Source organism: Nelusetta ayraudi, unplaced genomic scaffold (genome assembly GCF_046127955.1).
Source record: "Nelusetta ayraudi isolate G7.1 ecotype Tasmania unplaced genomic scaffold, CSIRO-AGI_Nayr_v1 ptg000102l, whole genome shotgun sequence".
NCBI classification, from domain to species: Eukaryota; Metazoa; Chordata; class Actinopteri; order Tetraodontiformes; family Monacanthidae; genus Nelusetta; species Nelusetta ayraudi.
The window spans coordinates 925,605-944,302 of NW_027466152.1; the positions used below are offsets into that span (position 1 = coordinate 925,605).

At 46.9% G+C, this 18,698-nt stretch overlaps 1 protein-coding gene across 2 annotated transcripts in view; it reads left to right on the plus strand.

Moving 5' to 3' along the window:
* The window catches only part of ptpn4a (protein tyrosine phosphatase non-receptor type 4a), a 53,430-nt gene that overhangs the window by 17,820 nt on the left and 16,912 nt on the right, over positions 1-18,698 (plus strand). For both annotated transcript variants that reach the window (XM_076048521.1, XM_076048520.1), the window contains exons 2-7: positions 5,611-5,765; positions 12,872-12,979; positions 13,142-13,184; positions 14,186-14,264; positions 15,082-15,126; positions 15,782-15,834. In XM_076048521.1, coding sequence (XP_075904636.1) covers positions 5,628-5,765; positions 12,872-12,979; positions 13,142-13,184; positions 14,186-14,264; positions 15,082-15,126; positions 15,782-15,834 — 466 coding nt within the window. In that variant the 5' untranslated portion in view covers positions 5,611-5,627. The remainder of the gene's footprint in view (positions 1-5,610; positions 5,766-12,871; positions 12,980-13,141; positions 13,185-14,185; positions 14,265-15,081; positions 15,127-15,781; positions 15,835-18,698) is intronic.

Sequence of the window (18,698 nt, forward strand, 5' to 3'; positions counted from 1 at the left end):
GTCTTTAGAGCTTCTTTTGAAGAAATCGGCGGTATAAATAGAAACGTATGGGGGCAAACGTAGTTCAGCAGTCTACCCAGATCCCAAGTGGGAAAAACAGTTCCGTGCTGTGTGACTTATTTTTCCCCCCTTCTCTCTATTTGAGGAGTTATGTTGTGCAAGGAAACGCGAGGAGACTCAGTTCAGTGGGCAACATCCACTGAACTGACAACTTTTGGCATTGGCAAAAAACAGATTTCTTTTTTTTTTTCAGATTAGAATTTGAGTGTTTGTGCATGTAAATGTGTTTTAAGTAGGGGTGTGCCGTTTATGTGTTTATATGGAGGGTGTGTATTCCTGTGCACAGACAGGAAGGCTCCACAACCGTCTGTGTTTGCAATAAGCTGAGAGAGCCAGAGGAGCCCACCACTGTGGGATGCTTTAGGGTCAAGACACACACACACACACACACACACACACACACACACACACACACACACACACGCACACACACCCGTGCCTGTTTGTGAGCTCTGCTTACTGCAGGAAGCAATAATGTTGGCGTGCTTCCTGAGATCCGGAGGCTTCTCTCAGGGGAGCGCGGCTGCCATGTCCAGATCAGCAGAGCAAAACTGCGAACACGGCAGAGCAGAACATTTTGAGAACATGGAGAATAGATCCGAAGAGGATAGAGCCCGGTCTGGCACAGAACTGCAACTGTGACAACATGTTGTTGTTTTGTTTTTTGTTTAAAAAAAAAAAAAACTGCAAATCTGAGCTGAGTCAGGCTCAGGGTTTAGACAGAGGAGTTTAAAATATACAGCATATGTGCAGTTCAGCTTCATTTGCGCAGCACTGTGTCATAACAAAGTTGTCAGAGGACACTTGGCGTGTTGTGTAGGTCCGGGCCAGCGGCTCTGCTAGCCAGTTGTTCCACCCACAGCCAGCGCTGAGGCGGCGGTGGCAGGGAAAAAACTTCCTCTCTAAAAAGGCAGAAACCTCGAGCGGATCCTAAACTCTCAAATTAAGGCTAGGAGGACATCCGCCAGAACCGGAGGAAGAGGGGGAGGGACCAAACAGCAGGAGTCTAGAAGACAGAGGGAAAAAAACGAAACAAAAAATTACAGTACGATTAAAATGTTTTTTTTCCTTTTCCACACTTAGTTATTGCTTTTTTTGTGTGCAAGGTTTCTAGAAACGAAGCTCAGCTGCTAGCAGGCAGCTGAAATAGAAAATATACTCTATGGTCACAGAAAGAACAAATGGATGATACATTTAAATCGAAGACTCACGGTTGAAGCATTTCTCTTGATATTGAAGAGGACATAAAAAGCTATCGCTATATGGTTCAGCTCTTACTTGTGGTATATGTTTATTGATTGGGACTGGTTAAAAGAAGGAGCGGCCAAGAGCGAAAGATCCAACCATATAATTAAATCGCAATAAAAGCAATAAATTCTCCCTGAACTGAAGGAAAAGCAGATTAGCCCATCAGTCGGCACACGCCAGCATATTAAGACGACCCTGCAGTAATACAGCCAAAGCCGACGGTGAGGCTCAGACTAAACATTTTCCCCACAGCTGCCAAGGATTTGGAGTTTGAGCGCAGATAATATAAACTCTCATACATGAAGCAGGTCGCCGCTCCGGGCGCAGACGGCCCACGGCTCTGGAGACGATCCTCAGCTGGACGGCGGAGACGCTGTCAGGACAGGAAGCGAGCGGGGAGGACGAGGCGGCCCGTCTGTCTGTTGGAGAGGGTCTGTGTGTCACGGCTAATCATCTCTGCAGCCGCCAACCCTCCCCTCCCCCACCTCGCTCGCTGTCAGCCAGCGATAGCGCAGCATCCCTCCCTCTGCACGGCTTCATCTCTCCTCGCTGCTCTCCGCTGGTCCCTTCGCTGGCTTTCCCAGGCTTCCTTCAGTTGTCGGTCTGAGGATGCATCGATGCCGCTGGGGCCGTCACGCTTGTTCTGATGTTACCAGCCGTCTGTCAGTGTGTTTCTCTGCGGACCACCAAGTCCCTGTGACGTAGCTCAGTATTGCCTTCTTGGCAGATTCCATCACACCCAGTTTGCTCGAATCCAATGCATACTTATGCATCGCATAGTGTGATGTAGCAACACTTTACGGTTGCTTCCCCAGCGTGTCGCATCACATGAGTGATGTGGAGCTCTTGCAGAAGAGATCAGTAACTGACTGAACTTTAAAGCAGCTCTAGGTAACTTTTCGACCATAAAATTATTATTACAACCCTGAATACTGAGTGCCAAGCAGGGAGGCAGTGGGGACCATTTTTACAGTCTTTTGTATGACCCGGCCCGGGATCGAACCCACAACCTTACCAGTCCCAGATCCCTTCTGGTCTGGACGCCATGAGGGATCCTGTGGATGAACTCGATCAATTTTAGAAAATGCTGCCAACGCATGAATCCGCTTTGCTAATTTGACAGGTTGCGTTGTTGACCTCTAACTGCTGGACAAACAGCACGCCAAGATCAGCTTTCATGTGTATTAAAAAGACAGGGGCGCTAGTTCAGGTTACCAGGGCCCCGAGTGCGGCTCGGGGTGTAATGCAACAAAGGGTCACATGTCGGTGAAAGCCTTTTTATTCCCGAGGGTGTCGCGTCAAAGCGAGCGTTGTATCTGTCGACTCGCGTTTACAATGTTTTGCCCCCCCCCCCCCCCGTCAAAATTCTGTTTGACCACAGCGGATGAATTATTTGTGTCATTTTTGGCTGCAGCGGCAGTTTGAAACGCGGCCATGTGACGGTGCTGCCAGGACAGACGGCTAATCGGAGGAAAAGCAGATCTGAAAGTCGTGTTTTGTTTGAATAATAGATAATGAGGTGGGTCGGGGGTGGGGGGGTGGAAATGGAAAGGTTGCACATGAAAAGTGCATCAGTGCATGTTTTACAAATCAGCCGCCCGAAACCCCCCATGGAGTTGTGTGTCATTAAAGGGCAACAAAAAACTTCACAGAAGTACCTGGAATTTGCTTTGTTGGTCCAACTTTATTTCAACCCCGTGTATTCAACATAGGGAGAGAACACACAGTGGGGAAAAAGTTTATGGGGACCTCATGCATTGGTGATGTGCTGTATTTCACTGAGAATCAGCCTGATGCGTTCACCCACACGCTGCTCTGTGTCGTCCTGCTCAGAACGGGACGTTCCAGCAAGACGACGCCCCATGCAACACATCCAGAGCGCAAGAGCGCAAAAACCACAAAAATGTTGTTTTCTCATTTTGTCTTATTAACAGTAAACAACCAAATAACAAACTTCCCTTTGTTTGTGGGCCTCTGATGCAGCCAGACCTCTTGAAACTCACAGAAATACTTTTATTTAGGGTCTCGGAAAGCTTTTTCTCCACTGCCTGGGTCCACAGTAAAGGTGTTGAAAGTGTGTAACTCTGGTTTCAAACTGGCCGGCTGATCGACCAGTCAGCTCTCAGCGTTGAACGCAGACACGTGAGGCAGCAGGCTGTTGACGCCGGGAGCCAGCGTGCCAGCGTGCACGCTCCTGATGTGTAGATTCACACACACGCAGGCAGCCGGCGGCCAACGGGGGGTGGGTTAGGGGGAGGGGGTTGGGGGGCGTCGGCTCTGATCTGTGGTGACATGCAGGAGGCTCCCGTCATACATGCAGGGGAGCATACACACGGACGCAGAGACGCACACAGACGGAGCCATCGGCGGCGATCGGGCTCCCGCTGATGACGGGGCTGTGACCCATGCCGAGGTTATAATGTCTGCTGTCAGGACGGATCACCGGGGAGCGAAGGCAGTGGGCGGAAAAAGAGGGAGCGCACGGATCGTCCCGCTGCACGGACATATGTTCACCGGCAAAACACACACACACACGCACAAAGGAAACACAAAGTGGAAGGGCTTTCGCAGCAGAGCAGCTCTTTCAGTGAGGGAGGCGTTTGTTCCCCTTTAATATGTGATTCCCAATCAGTTATTGCAGGGAATGTCGGGAATATCAGTTTATCATATCGGCGGTTCTCCATTTTAAAATCGCCTCCTGGAGAGAATGCTGTGCGTTTCCTCTGAGAAGACAGCGGAATGCCGGGAACTCCCTCATCAGGCTCTTAAAAGGCTGCACAGCACTGGATCATTGTTAAGAGCTCCTGGTCAGGGTGGCAACCAGCACGACAGACATCAAACCAGCAGTTCCATCGGCTCCGTTTCTTCCTCAAGACACCGACTCTTTCTTTCTGTGCTGCATTTAGGTTTTACTGCTGGAGAAGCGAGAGGCCCTCGGGCACACCACCACCTCTTTTTTGACTTCTCTTTATTTGTGTGTGTACAGTGCAGTAACTAAGAACCAGTTCAAGTTCACGTGGCCTTAAAGCTTTTTTTAAAGCTGCGAGCAGGGAAATGAGAGTGACTGGCGCCTGCTCACCTCGTCCACTCGGCCGCTTTTGAACGCGCCGTGAATATGGAACTGGGATTTGACGGACATGCCGGCAGATTTCCGTCTTTTAAGAGAGGCGGTGGGACGCAGTTCCAGTTGAAACGAGCCGCTGGCCGTTCTAAATGAAGCTGCTTTTTCCATCCGCGGCGCCGTCAAAGGAAACTATAGCGTTCGAAATTACCTCTAAGCAGACGGAGCCGACGCGCGACACGCGCTGTGCGAGAGCGGCAACAGACGTGAACTGTTGAAAAAAAAAAAAAAAAGTGAAGCTGGAGGATCGGAGCAGACGTCCTGATGGAGGGTGCTGCTGCGTGAGCGGCGACGCGTCTGTCTCGCAGCCTTGCAGCGTGTGGCCGCCTCACTGCTGCTGGCCCCTTTTTGTCAAATGAAAACGACACACTTGACAACACACTTGACAACACACTTGACAACACACTTGACAACACTGGGAATGGTGCTCGGTGTCTTTCCTTCGTCCAAAACAACAGTTTTAGTCAATTAACTCTTATTTATGTGACACTTGAGGCGGCGTCATAAGAAAGATTCATTGTTGACTTGTTTTCATGGCCCACAATGATAAATAAATGACACAGAGAGCAAAGAGATGGTAGTTAGACACTAAATAATTAGCTTGTGGACTCATTACATTACTCATGACTCATAACTTAGCTCGTGCACTACATTCCACCTGTTGCAGACCATTGGAATAACCAACCTCGCAGTATCTGAATATCCTTTTCCTTTTTTTTTTTTGCGTTCTATACCTCGACTTGCGAACGCTAAACGTGGTGTGCTGCCATCGTCCCCCTTCATTGGCATTCCTCCGCCGTGAGGCAGCCGCTCTGTGCTTCCCCGCTCGGCCTGCTCAGACTCGCCTCCGCTGTCTTGTCCCACTGAACGGCCGGCCTTGTTTTCCGCCCGAGCTGCCGCCTTTTCCTCACGTGACGCACCTGGAACGCTCATCTGCAACCTCCACACTGTGGCGACAGCCCTGTGTGTGTGTGTGTGTGTGTGTGTGTGTGTGTGTGTGTGTGTGTGTGTGTGTGTGTGTGTGTGTGTGTGTGTGTGTGTGTGTGTGTGTGTGTGTGTGTGTGTGTGTGTGTGTGTGTGTGCCACGCCACGCCGCTGGCCTGAGTGTGACCTCGCAGCTCGCCTCACTGATCATGTTTCTCCTCTTGTGCTGTGTGTGTGTGTGTGTCGTCTGGTTGCAGAGCCTGGCCGGAGCGTGATGAGCGCGCGCTTCCGCTTGCCTGCTGGCAGATCCTACAATGTCCGGGCGACGGAACTGGAGCGAGACAGGCAGCACACACAGGTTGTGTGCAACGTACTGCTGCTGGACAACACGGTCCAGGCGTTCAAAATCAGCGTAAGTAATTTCCCTCCCTAAATATGAGCAAATCTTTTTATTTGTGTTATTTTATTTTATTTTAAATTGCGTTATTCTGCACAAGACGTTCGCTCTGGAAATTGCGGACATGAAAGAAATGTGCTGGTCCATCAGGCGACGGCGACAGTCTGGCCACTGTGATGTCTGTCGCACCACATACTGAAGTGTCATTTCACACTCACATTTTGGTCTTTTCCCCTTTCACCCACACACACATGCACATAGATGAAGAGTGCGTGTGCGCGTGTGTGTGCGTGCGTGTGTGCGTGTGTGTGAGAGAGTGAGACGACTGGGCCCGTGACTGACGCTACTGTCGCCTGTCTCATTAGACGATATTGTGTCATCCGTGTCTGTCTGTCTGTCTGTCTGTCTGTCTGTCTGTCTGTCTGTCTGTCTGTGTGTCTGTGTGTCTGTGTGTCGCACTGTTTGATCAGAGTTCCCAGCGTGTGACTGCAGCAGGGAAATTCCCGCCCTGCATCACAAAATGCATTTCCTCTAATAATAACTTTGAGAAATCACATCCTGTTGGGTCCTCAAGTGTGTATGTGTGCGTGTGCGTGTGTGAATGCATCCCACATTTGCATGCTTGGATTTTTAGAGAAACACATAAATGACTGTATGATGACGGTTCAGACACAATGAGTCGTTTGGTTTTTTTTTGGTTTTTTTTGCTCGAGATGCAAATAAATTAAAATCTGCTCTTTCATATTTTTTTTTTTTTACAATCACCATTAATCTTCACTGAGAGATTTTGGATGAACTCGGCAACACAGCTGCACTTTGATTCCGTGTCTGTGTTTGAAGTCGGTGTTGCTATTGTACTGTCCTCCAGTCTGGACGTTGGCAACACGACGAGGATTTAAATCCTGTCAGCTTTGTAGAAACTCCTTCCTGTCACATCCTCCTCCTTTCCCCTCCAGACCCCCCTCCCCCACCCCAGCCACCACGAGTCCAATGAATGACTCGGTCTCTGTCAGTGTCATTGATCAGAGCCCTGCAGCAGCAGCAGTCACTTCCTGGAAAGAGCCGGCCATCCTCAGAGCAACAGTGCTTCTATTGATCCTCTCCCCCGGCCCACTGGCCTTCCTTCCAGCGCACTGCGAAAGTCCACACGCACTCGCTCGTCATGGGAACCGAGGCCATCTAGATCAGTGGTCCTCCACTGGTGGACTCATCCACACATTTTCTCCCTTGCCATATCAAGTCACGACGCAAATGTATTCGACAGCGCTTAAATTTATTCTTCCGCAAAAATAGGGCGGGAATCAGCGGATCTTCAAAAATGAACACACACACACACACACACACACACACACACAAAACATGTTACTGTCGATTTTAATGAAAGTAAACCAAATATGATAACGAGGAACACCAGTTGTCTCAGGTAGCCAAAATCAAAATGTCACCTGGATGCTGCCTTCATTTACTGATACCCGGAGAAAGCCGTGCCAGCTGTGAGTTTGGTGGACAGCTGACAGCTGAATCTTTTATTCGGGTGAAATAAAATCTAGCTCGACGAAAATTTCCGTACACCATTTTTGTAGGTCATTAGCACGTAGCGCTCGCCGCTCACGTACGAGAGTATATTCGCTGTGGTGGATGTGGACTTCGACAGTAAAACCGCCTGGCGGTGGCGAAGCACATTTGTTTGGTGAGGAAACACGTTAAATTGAAGACGAGTAAATAGGTTAAATTGCGGCGTTGTATCGCGCTGCAGTTCCTCTCCGCCCACATTTCCCTCGCGTCTGATTGGACAGGACTGATTTCTTTACATCTAGCGCGCGGACGAACGCACTATTTACCGCAGTGTTTACGATATGTCTATCGCACATGTTCAAATGTATAAATGTACGGTATATTGTGCAGCAGCCCTAATGTGCTCTTCTGTATATGTATTATATATATTTTACGATCCCTTTAAAAACTGCCTGCGATGCCGCGACCCTATCAAAACAGCTCTGCGACCCACCAGTTGAGAAACGCCAGTCTAGATAATCCTCTTTTAGATGGCTGAACCTTTTAGCTCCAGCAAAATGTATATAAATATATATATATATATATATATATATATATATACATATATATATATATATATATATATATATATACATGTATATGTAAGTACATAACAGGATTTAGCACAAATTGATAAAGGTCAGGGGACGGCGAGAGATGGCAGTCGCCTCGCCCACCCCTGAGCGACCTGTCTTGCGGTTGGAAGAGGCAGGAGGTCAGCAGGGAGGATTTATACGGAGACGAGCAGTTTAACCATAGCAACCGCAGCGCGGCACGTAAACATGCAGCGGATCTGCAGGAGCTATCAGCCCATCAAGGAGCTCTTAATAACCAGGAAGAAAGAGCGACAGGAGGCTCGGAAGGTTACAGAGCAGTTGTAACTCACTGCTGTGAGACCCCTGAACTATAAAACAAGCTTATTTTCTAGTTAAGGGCCTCCGGTGGCTTTAACGTTTTATTTTGCTCCGTTTGTAAGTTTGTAGTGAAGGGATAAAAAAAACAAAAAAAAAACAGTACAGGCATTTGTTGTCAAAGGCTCTGTGTTTCTGTTCAAATTATTGGGGAGAAGCATGCAATTCATTTATCTGGAACAATTTTATTGAAACAAAATCTATTAGATTTTCAAAGACGGTCTAATTTAACTGAACAGTTTGTGGTGCATTTCAGCTCATTCAAGCTTTTTGTGAGCACCGCTGTGTATATATGTTGTGCGTTTGTGTGCCTGTCAATTCAGTCATCACTGTGTCTCGGCTGTCTTTTCCAACTGCAGCAGCCTGACTGCAGCTCCCCTGTATTTATGAAGGGATTATTTCATTTTAATGATGCGTTCTTCTGCATTTTGTGTGAAAAGCGTGCGGCGGTGACTCAGCGTCTTGGTGTTTGTTCTGTGGCATGGGTGTGGCTGTGGGACTCGCTTCGCTGCTCCTGCATCCAGGAAGCAGGAGGAAGTCATGCCAGGGTGGAATATACCCAGCACGCTGCTCTGCGTTGGTTTCTTTTGTTTTAATTGTGTTTATTGCGTCTGTAAACGTGAATATATTTCAGTATTTTAGCTTTGAATTGCCAGTGTGTCTGTCAGTCTGCGGGCAGCACACACTGTTGTCATGGTCATCTGATTTGCCAGTAGTCTCAGTACCCAATACTCAATATTTTCTCTTGCTTCAGGTTTTAAACATTGTTCATAATGTAGATTCGTCTCCGGCAGCACAGCTGTCGAAAGAGCCGCTTTCAAACCAGAGTCTCGACTGAAGCCACACTGGCACCAAATGTGTTTTTAATCCGTTATCATTACCAACGCTGGTGAGTCTCATTGTTATTTATGGAAAACAACTTATTGAGCAAGAACTTTGGCTCTTCTGACTCACAGAAAGCTCCACCGAGCAAATCTCACGGTGACGTAGTTTTCTTCATTTGGCCCATTTTGCCCTGAACGTTCTCATCTGCTAACAGGTGATGATGGTGATGATGGTGGTGATGATGATGGTGATGATGGTGGTGATGATGATGGTGATGATGGTGGTGATGATGATGGTGATGATGCAATGAGATGACGCTGCAGCTGTAGCCTGCAGGCCAGTCTAAACTCAGGTTAAACTGCCGACTCATGCAAAGCTCCTCTTAATAAGGCACACGTGAGAATAATGATTTAATCAGCTACTTTCTGTTTTCAGTCTGGCTTTCAGATTCCTGCATTTGCTCGCGTGGCCTTTAGGAGAAGGAAAAAAGAAGGTTGTCAATCCTTCCGCTCTCTCTGCCTCTCTTCCTGCCTGGACAGGCTGCCTCACGCATTCCTGACTTTCCATCATTCTTTTTCTGCACACACACACACACACACACACACACACACACACACACACACACACACACACACACACACGGCGTGTTCAGCTGTTTCCCCTTCTGGAAGGAAACTCTGCTGGAGAAGACTTGGAAATAAACGCGTCAGTTTATTTTCTCACTCAAACGCTCATTTCCTCTCCGTCCTTCCGGTGCGTTTGATGCTGGCGGTCACGCTCTCAGATGGACAAACGGACAGACGGACGAATTGAACGACTCCACCAGCCTAGTCTCTCTCTCTCTCTCTCGTTCTCTCTCTCTCGCCCGCCACCTCGTACTGAGGAAGAGCAGCACAAAGGCCGTTTGTCTCGCTGAGCCACATCATAAATCACTCTTTCTCTTTCTCTTTCTCTTTCTCTCTCTCTCTCTCTGTCTCTCTCTCTCTCTGTTATCAGCTGTGCAGCCCATTTAAAAAAAACAAAAAAACATAACTGCACTGTTTGTAAAGTTATGTATTGGAAAAATTCGATTGAAGTGTTTGTGTGTGTGTAAGAATGGGTTTGTAGTACAGAGTGTTCTGCTGCCGTGAGGGGAAGCAGAGTAACACGTTGTTTGTCCTTGACAGGTGTTTTCCCCTCAAGTCCTTCATTTATATTCACTGTGGGACTGATGCCTCCTTCCCACTAGTTTCAATGCGAGCAAATACAATGTATAATATATACAATATACCCTTTCCACCAATTCTAAACTCACTGAAGGGTGGCTATTCTAGATCATCTAAAATATAAAACGTGTTTGAGTTATTTCACACTTTTTTGATGAATACATATTCCATATGTGTTCATTCATAGTTTTCATGCTTTGAGTGACAATCTACAATGTAAATAGTCATTAAAAATGAAAGAAAAACCATCCCATCAGAAGTATATGGCCAAACTTTTGACTGGTAGTGTATTTTAAACTTTGCCATTCTACGTGGTTTATTCTTAAATCAGTTGAGTATTGGTGGAAACTCTTTTCTTGATCTGACTTTTCTTTTTTTCTTTTTTATACCTTTTTGTAAGTTGTAAATGACAGAAAGGAAGTTGGGGCAGGGGTGGGGTGGGGTGCTCATGCTTATTACCTCGGTTTTGACAGCACTCGATTGTCAGTATGCCTATACACAGACACACACACACACACACACACACACACACAGACTCAGTCAGTCACTCAGTCACTCAGCACTAAAGGACTGCTGGTGATCCTGGAGGGCGGCCATGTCAACATGTCAACTGTCGACCAGCATCATCCTGTCTGAACCTCCTGTACTAGTGTGTCACCAGGGTAAAGGGAAGAGCTTTGTGTGTGTGTGTGTGTGTGTGTGTGTGTGTGTGTGTGTGTGTGATATGGACCTCCACAGTCGCCCAGCTGTGGTCAGGATCGGGTGTGAATTTCTGCTCCGCTTGTCATCCCACAGTTGATCCTCTCGCCCGTCCCACCCTCTCTCTCTCTCACTCTCTCTCACTCTCTCTCTCTCTCTCTCTCTCCCGAGGTCATGTGATATTAATGACCTGCTGAATAAGTCACGTCCCACCCTTCCCCTCCACCTTTTTCCAGCCTTTTATCACTCTTGCCCTCTTTTCATGAGTTTTTTTTTTAATTATTCAACCACAGTTGTATAATCATTGTGACGCTCACCAGCACGCGGGTCACAACAGTGAACACCGAGGACGGAGGATGCTGGGATGTCTCCTGGGAACGGGATGTAGGGGTTGGAGGTGTTTGGCTGCAGTTTCAGGGTTCGGGTTTGTTGTGTGTAAACCACCACTAGCGCCTTGGTTGTGTTACTGTAGAAGTGTCTCCATCACAGCAGGTTGCCACCCGGTGTTTTTGCTCGTGCTGCCATGAGAGCGCTGGCAAGCGGCGAGCACTTCCTGTCCGCAACCCGCGGCTCGTTCAGTTCTCACGCCGAGTTCGGAGTTTTGTGTCGACACAGTTTTTTTCTTTCAGCACCTCTGACTGCTGCAAGCCCACCACGGACGGTAAACAAGCGATGACCTTTGCTGCTTCTCCTTTCTGTCTTTTCGACCCGGTTTCCTCATTGCTTTGCTTCATCAGCTGCTGCCAGCACTCATGAGGCCGACCTGCACGACACTCTGAGATCAGGGCAGAGGAACTCTGCAGAGACGTGACCAGGAAACTGCTCTTTGACTGTTCAACTGACCTGTTGTTTCATTCACACAGACATTTGACTTCCTAGTTTTTAATCACTGCAATTGTTTTTGAGATCATTCTTTTTTTTTTTCTATTTCTATTTGAACAGCCAAACAAATACGTACATATTTTTTTTTTATCGGTCCAGTGTGTTACTTTTTGAAGGTAGGAAGGTAGATACTTTATTCATTGAATACTTACGCCATAAAAAAAAGACGGATAATACACACAACCATAAAAAGACAACCATTCAATCAATAAAAGAATAACAATGTAAAGCCCAGTATTTAAGGACGCCAACCTGAAAACACCTTTTGTATTAATACAACATGTGCATATACACGTGTGTATTTGTGTTGTGTTTAGGGCACAGACAGGCTTACTTAAAAAATGTTGGCCCAAAATGCCACACAACTAAGAACAAAACCCTGATTGCTCTGTGTATTTCTTATATGTATGAGAAGTGTCCTAAGGGTAGGAAAACCAAATGACTTTTATTGTACACTTTCATTAATATATTTATGAGCAGTATGTTAAGCTTTTACCAATATAAAAATCATAAATTGAGCCAAAATTTTCCACACTGGGCCTTCAATGCTACAGTATGTACAGTATGTACTGTAACTATGCGCTCCTCGTCAGAAGACATTACACGCTCTCTAAGCAAACCATGTTGCCAAAGACCACATAAACAACCATCTCACCAGTGTGCGTTCTCCTCAGTGCAGTTGGAGAGACGGTGGAGAAGGTTTTCACGTCGCAGTCGTGCTTTGTGCGGAACAAAAAAAAAAAAAAAAGATGTGGCAGTGCAGAGCGTGTGAGCGTAAAAGTCAAAGCCTTCCTCCTCCTCCTCCTCCTCGTCCTCCTTATCACGCTGCCGTGTGTGACACACAGGATGTGGTTCAATAGCTCATTCCCGTCGCGCTCGTGACCTTTCACACGAGGAGTCCAGGAGCAGCGAGGACGGAAGGAAGTGATTCACACAGGCACATTGTTTACGTCCTTCCTCCTCTCGCCACATCGGAAACTGAGCCATATTTAACCGGCCGCCTGTTGTTGTTTTTCCCCTCCCTCCCTCCCGTCCCTCTGTGCAGAAGTCGGATCATGGCCAGGTGCTGCTTGACGTCGTCTTCAAGCACCTGGAGCTGACCGAGAGGGACTACTTCGGCCTGCACTTGGCCGACGACTCCCTGGACACGCCGGTGAGTGCTGGACCCTCGTCTGAAAAGGAGGAGTGGTCTCTGTGTCGGGCGCCGCCTGTGTTTTTATCAACTATGATGTTTGTGTGGCCACTCGTCAATAATTCAAGCGCCTCATGCTGTGCAGGAGTTGTCCCTAAGTGTCTGTGCATCAATATTTTACAGCGCTGGCTGGATCCCAACAAGCCCATCAGGAAACAGTTAAAAAGTAGGTGAAACCGACGACGCACCACCTCGGGGAAGCGGGTCATTGTCGGGGGACGGCGCTAAAGCTCTCATGAAAAAAAAAGGAACACACAAATTCGCCCTGGAATCACAATAAGAATCGCAATCTAGTTTTTTTCTGCTTGTGGTTTGTCCCACTTAGGAAAGCGTGTGCTCAAAGACGCTGTTTGGCAAAGTTGACCCGTGTGTGACATCACAAAGGGCAATGACACATCCCAGTTTTGCTTTGTCTCCAAATGTATGGAGGCAAATAGCAAACAGTGGAAAGCTGCAAACAGAGGGCTAAATACGTCCTTTACTAGTGACTTCAAGCGTTTTTATTTTAACCATAATTAATCATCCGACGGTAACAAAAGAATTTGAAATGAGATGTGTCGATGTCACTGCACCTTCAAGCAGAGACTGCAGCTCTTGACCGAGTTCCATGGTTTCATCTGCAGTCGAGACACAGCGATGATGGCTAACAAGTCCACAATCCACCTCCAGCAAAGAGTCTCCCATCATCCACACCACACACTGTGTGTGTGTGTGTGTGTGTGTGTGTGTGTGTGTGTGTGTGTAATTTAATATTCCATATGTGCCTTCAGCAATGATTAAACTCTCCTTCAACTTTGCTGTTTTATTCCCTTTTTTCTGATTTTCTCTCTTTTCAATAAAGCGTAATAGCAAAGTAACACGTAAAACAATTCCAAAGAAGCCCGAGAGAGAAAGAGAGAGAGAGAGAGAGATCCAGCGCTCCTCCAGCACACCATGAACTGTGTTTCAACTCGATTTTTTTTTCTTTTTCTTTTTCGTTTTCTTTCTGCCGTGTGATTTGGCCATTGAGGAATACGAGCTGGAGTCTGTGTCTGATACTATACAGGGATTAGTGCTGATCAGCTTGGATGAATGAATGAAAGTTTGAATTTTTACAAGAGTTCTTTTTTTTTTTTTCTCGGTGGGGATCTGAAATGTTCTCACTGTTCATGCTTTCCTCCCCATCAGGAGGGTCTCCGCACAACCTGAGCTTCAGAGTCAAGTTCTTTGTGACGGATCCCAATAAACTTCAGGAAGAATACACACGGTAAGACGCCATCAAACTTTATTGAAAAATGGTGTGTAGCCAGAAATTCGCTGGTCGTTTCTGGTCCATTCAAAGTTCATGTTTAGGCGTCAAGCCGAAATGTTCCGCAATGCTCACAGTGTCAAACGGATCACAGTCGTCGTCCTCGCAGCTTCATTAAACTAGAAGACGACATAATTAGAGGCTTTTTGTTTTTCTATGACGCCTTGTGACGCGCGCTGGTTAAAGACAATGAGAAGGCAGCCCCCCTCCATCAAAGCTGTGACGTGGTCTTCGCCCCGCAGTGTCACAAACATGTGGATGCCGAGGAGAGGAGGCCTCGCCACGACTCCTCACCTCCTCTGGCGGCTGGTTGTTCCACTCGGTCAGCCAGCGCCGTCCACACTGTCGCTATAGGACCGGTAACAGAGGCGAGCCGCGGTCGTGATCTGTTGTGTAGCCGACAAGGCCTTGACTTGTAGGAGCACAACAGCGCTGGTTAAAGTGCTGGAGATCAGATGCGAGGAGCTCTGCTAGTCCTCCAGTGTGTAATATTTGACTTGTTTCATCATTTTCATTCATTGGTAAAAGCTCAATATACCAACCGCAAATACATTAATAAAAGCATAGAATCGCCGTACAATTAAAGTAATTTAGTTTCCCTACCATTAAGAATGGTTCATATATATATTTATGTATAAGAATATACATAGATCAATAAGGGCCTTGCTCCCAGTTAGCTGCCATCTTGCACCGCGGATGTCACTGTTATTGTGTGTCTGTCTGGAATCTGCTGCTTGGTCTTCACACTAAGGCTTCGTGTCCTCTCCTCCTGCAGGTACCAGTGTTTCCTGCAGATCAAGCAGGACATATTGACTGGAAGGTGAGCACGCGTTTGTTTTTGTGCACAGCATTAAAAGTCCAGCGTGTAAAAATTTGGCTTGATTCATGATTTTTGAGTTGATCAAAGCTTAACATACTGCAAATGAACATATTAATAAAGTGTGTAGTCGCAGTACAATATAAGCACTTTGGTTTTCCTACCCTTAGAACGGTCTTGCTCCTGACTGTGTCCTAAATATGAAACGCGCTGTCAGGCAGGCTACCTTAAATACCCAGCTTTCTTTTTTACAGACTGTACCTTTAAAGTGTTAAGACCTGCCGCTGTAGTTTTATAATGACGTTGTATTGGTCCTTTTTAAAAGTTCTTAAATGGAGCATCAGTAGAGGAAAAAAAAATAAATAAAAAAATAAATTCCTGTACAAGGGTGCGCACGCACACAAGTTGACTGGACAGGTTTACAAATGCAGCAGGCACGCTAATTATTCTCCTTTGTCGGGGTAATAAAGTGTCAGCGCTTGTTTTCTGTTTGACTCTTCCAATTAAAGCAAGTCTGCATGACGGCTTCATATCCATTTCTACTCCCTCTCACTCCTCACTCGGTGTGTGTGTGTGTGTGTGTGTGTGTGTGTGTGTGTGTGTGTGTGTGTGTGTGTGTGTGTGTGTGTGTGTGTGTGTGTGTGTGTGTGTGTTTCAGATTGCCCTGTCCACACAACACGGCGGCTCTGCTTGCGTCCTATGCTGTTCAGTGTAAGTAGCTCCCCCGGTACGAGCGCTCCGCCGGTTAACGACGGGGAGCCAATTCATTAGTCGTCTCTGCTCCGGCTGCTAACACTCACACACACACACACACACACACTCACACACACCGCTCTCCGCCGTAATGACTGCGGTTCCTCTCGGCCGCGTTCCGAGCCGGAGCTGCTGCTCACAAGTCATTAGGATTCACTTAAGCGTCGAGTGTCTTCTGCCGCAATATTAATATTGCAATTATTATTTTTGTTTTTATGGGTTTTTTTCTTTTTTCAATTAAAAGTCTTGAATGGCCAGCGGTTGGTTGTGTCGGTGCGTTGGCCGAGGCGGACGGTAATTATCCTTCGTTTCTATTAATTATGAAAAAGCTGGAGACGTTCAAATCCAAGTTAATAAGACAATGAAACGCATTAGAAAGACAAATTTGCGGAGGAAATTCACATCAGGTAGCGAGACAATAAAAAGTAGGAGGAGGTAAATTACTCAGTATTATGATTTAATAAAACCAACACGCAGTGATAATAAAACGAGGCATGAAAGGTTCTGATATTATTTTCAAACACACCCGCAGACTGGACCTGTTGTGTTTTTTTGGGGATTCTGTGTTTGAAACGCTGATTGGATCCGTCAGAAACACTGAGGCCCTTTTCTTGGTGAAATCACAGCCTTATTGTCTCCTGGCTTCCTGCTCTGCCTTCTGTCAGTTTTTTTCCTCTTTTATCTGTTGAGTCGTCCTCATCCTTCTCGGCTAATCCCTCCTTTTTTGGTCTCCGCCCTCCTCACGTCCCTCCACTTCTCCGGCTCAGTTCTGAGGGGGGGGGGTTGAAAGCTACAGTATATAGGTCAGTGAGAGGAGATTTGGCCAAGGCTGTCGCCGCCACATCGCGCTCTCTCCGGCTCAGCACCGTGTTGTCACCTCCTCAGCGGCGGCCCAGATTATCGAGATAAATCTTTGCTTTTGGGAGAAATGGCTTGACGCAGCTGCCACGCCACCGCTAATTCAGTTAGCGCGGCACCAAATGCCTCAAGTGATCGCTCTAAATCCCGACGCTTAAGGCTCGCAATAACAACCCAGATAGCACCCAGCAGAGCCACAACTCCTGCCTGGAGATGACCAGCTGTGGCAATGAGACGGCTCAGCCGGGGGGGGGGGGGGAGTTTGAGATTTTACCACGTGCTTCACAGCAGCGACCAATATTCCTCACGTTAAACAAAGAGGCCGTTTTTCAGTTGTGTTCGTGCAAAAAGCCCGAAATGCCTCAAACGTTATTTACATCAGAGCGCCAGAAAACCCACAGTCTCTGTTGTGTCCCAGTGGAGGCTTAACATTAAAGAGAGGTTTGTGAATTAAGTGTCTTCCTCACAGATCAACACATGAAGAGGTGCAGGTAGCTGGAGATAAGGCCGCTCAAAAGCTATTTCAACATTTGCTGATTTTGGATTCTGGACCTCAGTCTCTCAGTATTCTTCACTTCCGAGCCCATATTCCTTTTCTTCTTTCCCAGTCTCAAGAGTTCCGAGACTCTGAAAATGGTCAGTGCAAGGAAGGGATACTCTAAATATACTTTAGAGTATGTGAATCATAACCGGCTGCTCCGCTCATGTGACAACTATATGTGGAACGTGGGGAAGGAGTATGAATAGGAGGTGCGAAGCTCTAAAAATAGTCAATTATTAGAATCGTTTGTGCGAGGCCGCCGCTGAGGGCGCAGGGAGGCTTCTGCACATCCTCATATTCATTCTTGTTAAGGTAAAAAAAAAAAAAAAAAAAAAACAACAAGTGCCACAAAAATCAAAAAGGCAAAGCGGCCCCGCCCTTCTCAGACGCACGCCATCGACGGGCCCATGCAGCGTATCTCTCCCCTGAGCCGGGCGCACATCATTAAGCGGGTGAGCTTGAATTGATTGGTGGGTCAATATGCTCAGACTGCCGGCTAGTAGGTTAGTCTGGGGACTACTTGAGCCAATTGATGCTCGGGAGCCTCCAGCAACAGCTCGCCGGCTAATGGCTTTGGGGATTTGCCGCTGCTCTAAACGCCGGCGGCGGCCAGGGAGTCGCTCCTCGCCCCTCTGCATGCTTCCCACCATCGATCCCCTCCTCATTTACCAGCAAGAACAGACGAGCTATCTGTTTGTTCCCATTATCAGAAAAAAAAAAAAAAAAAAATCATCAACAACAGGGAAGGCCTTCTAATGACGTGTTCTGTATGAAATGGATCCCATGTGCACACACAGTTTTGCGTCAGTGTGGACCGGCCTGTGTCTGAAATGTTAGATGGTGCGTCTATATCTGGCATCATAGCAGCTAATGACCTTTTTAGAAGCCCTTTCAGCCTCTGTCTATTTCAGTTTTATTCAACCACTGTGCCACAACACACGAGTGTGCTTTGAGATAATGTCAGTTGTGTGGCGTGACAAATTTTCCAATTTTACTTTGATTTAATTGGTTGGAAAAAAATAATTTGTTACGTTCCGTTGTAGGAGTGACTGTGCTTTAAAAGTCATGCGAGCCTGTTTTCCTCCCTGGATATCAGCTTTGTGGGCATCTAAACAGGCCCATTTGTGACACTTGATGATTTGGCTAAAAAGTGTCATTTTATGACATTTTTGGTTTGTGGTGTGTCATCAGAAATGTCCCGCGGCTCAACAACGGTTGAAACACTGGTCTGCTCACTTTTTCTGCTTTCAGCTGCAGTTTAAAGGATCTTAATGAAAGTTCATTGGCTGAAAGCGTCACCTCAGGTGTGATTGCGTGTCTCACTGTAAACAACCAAACTGCTAAGTGCTGTTTTCACTTGTTTGTACTGTATTGCCATTTATAACTAATGACCGAGGGGCCACAGGGGCAGATTAGACGGCAG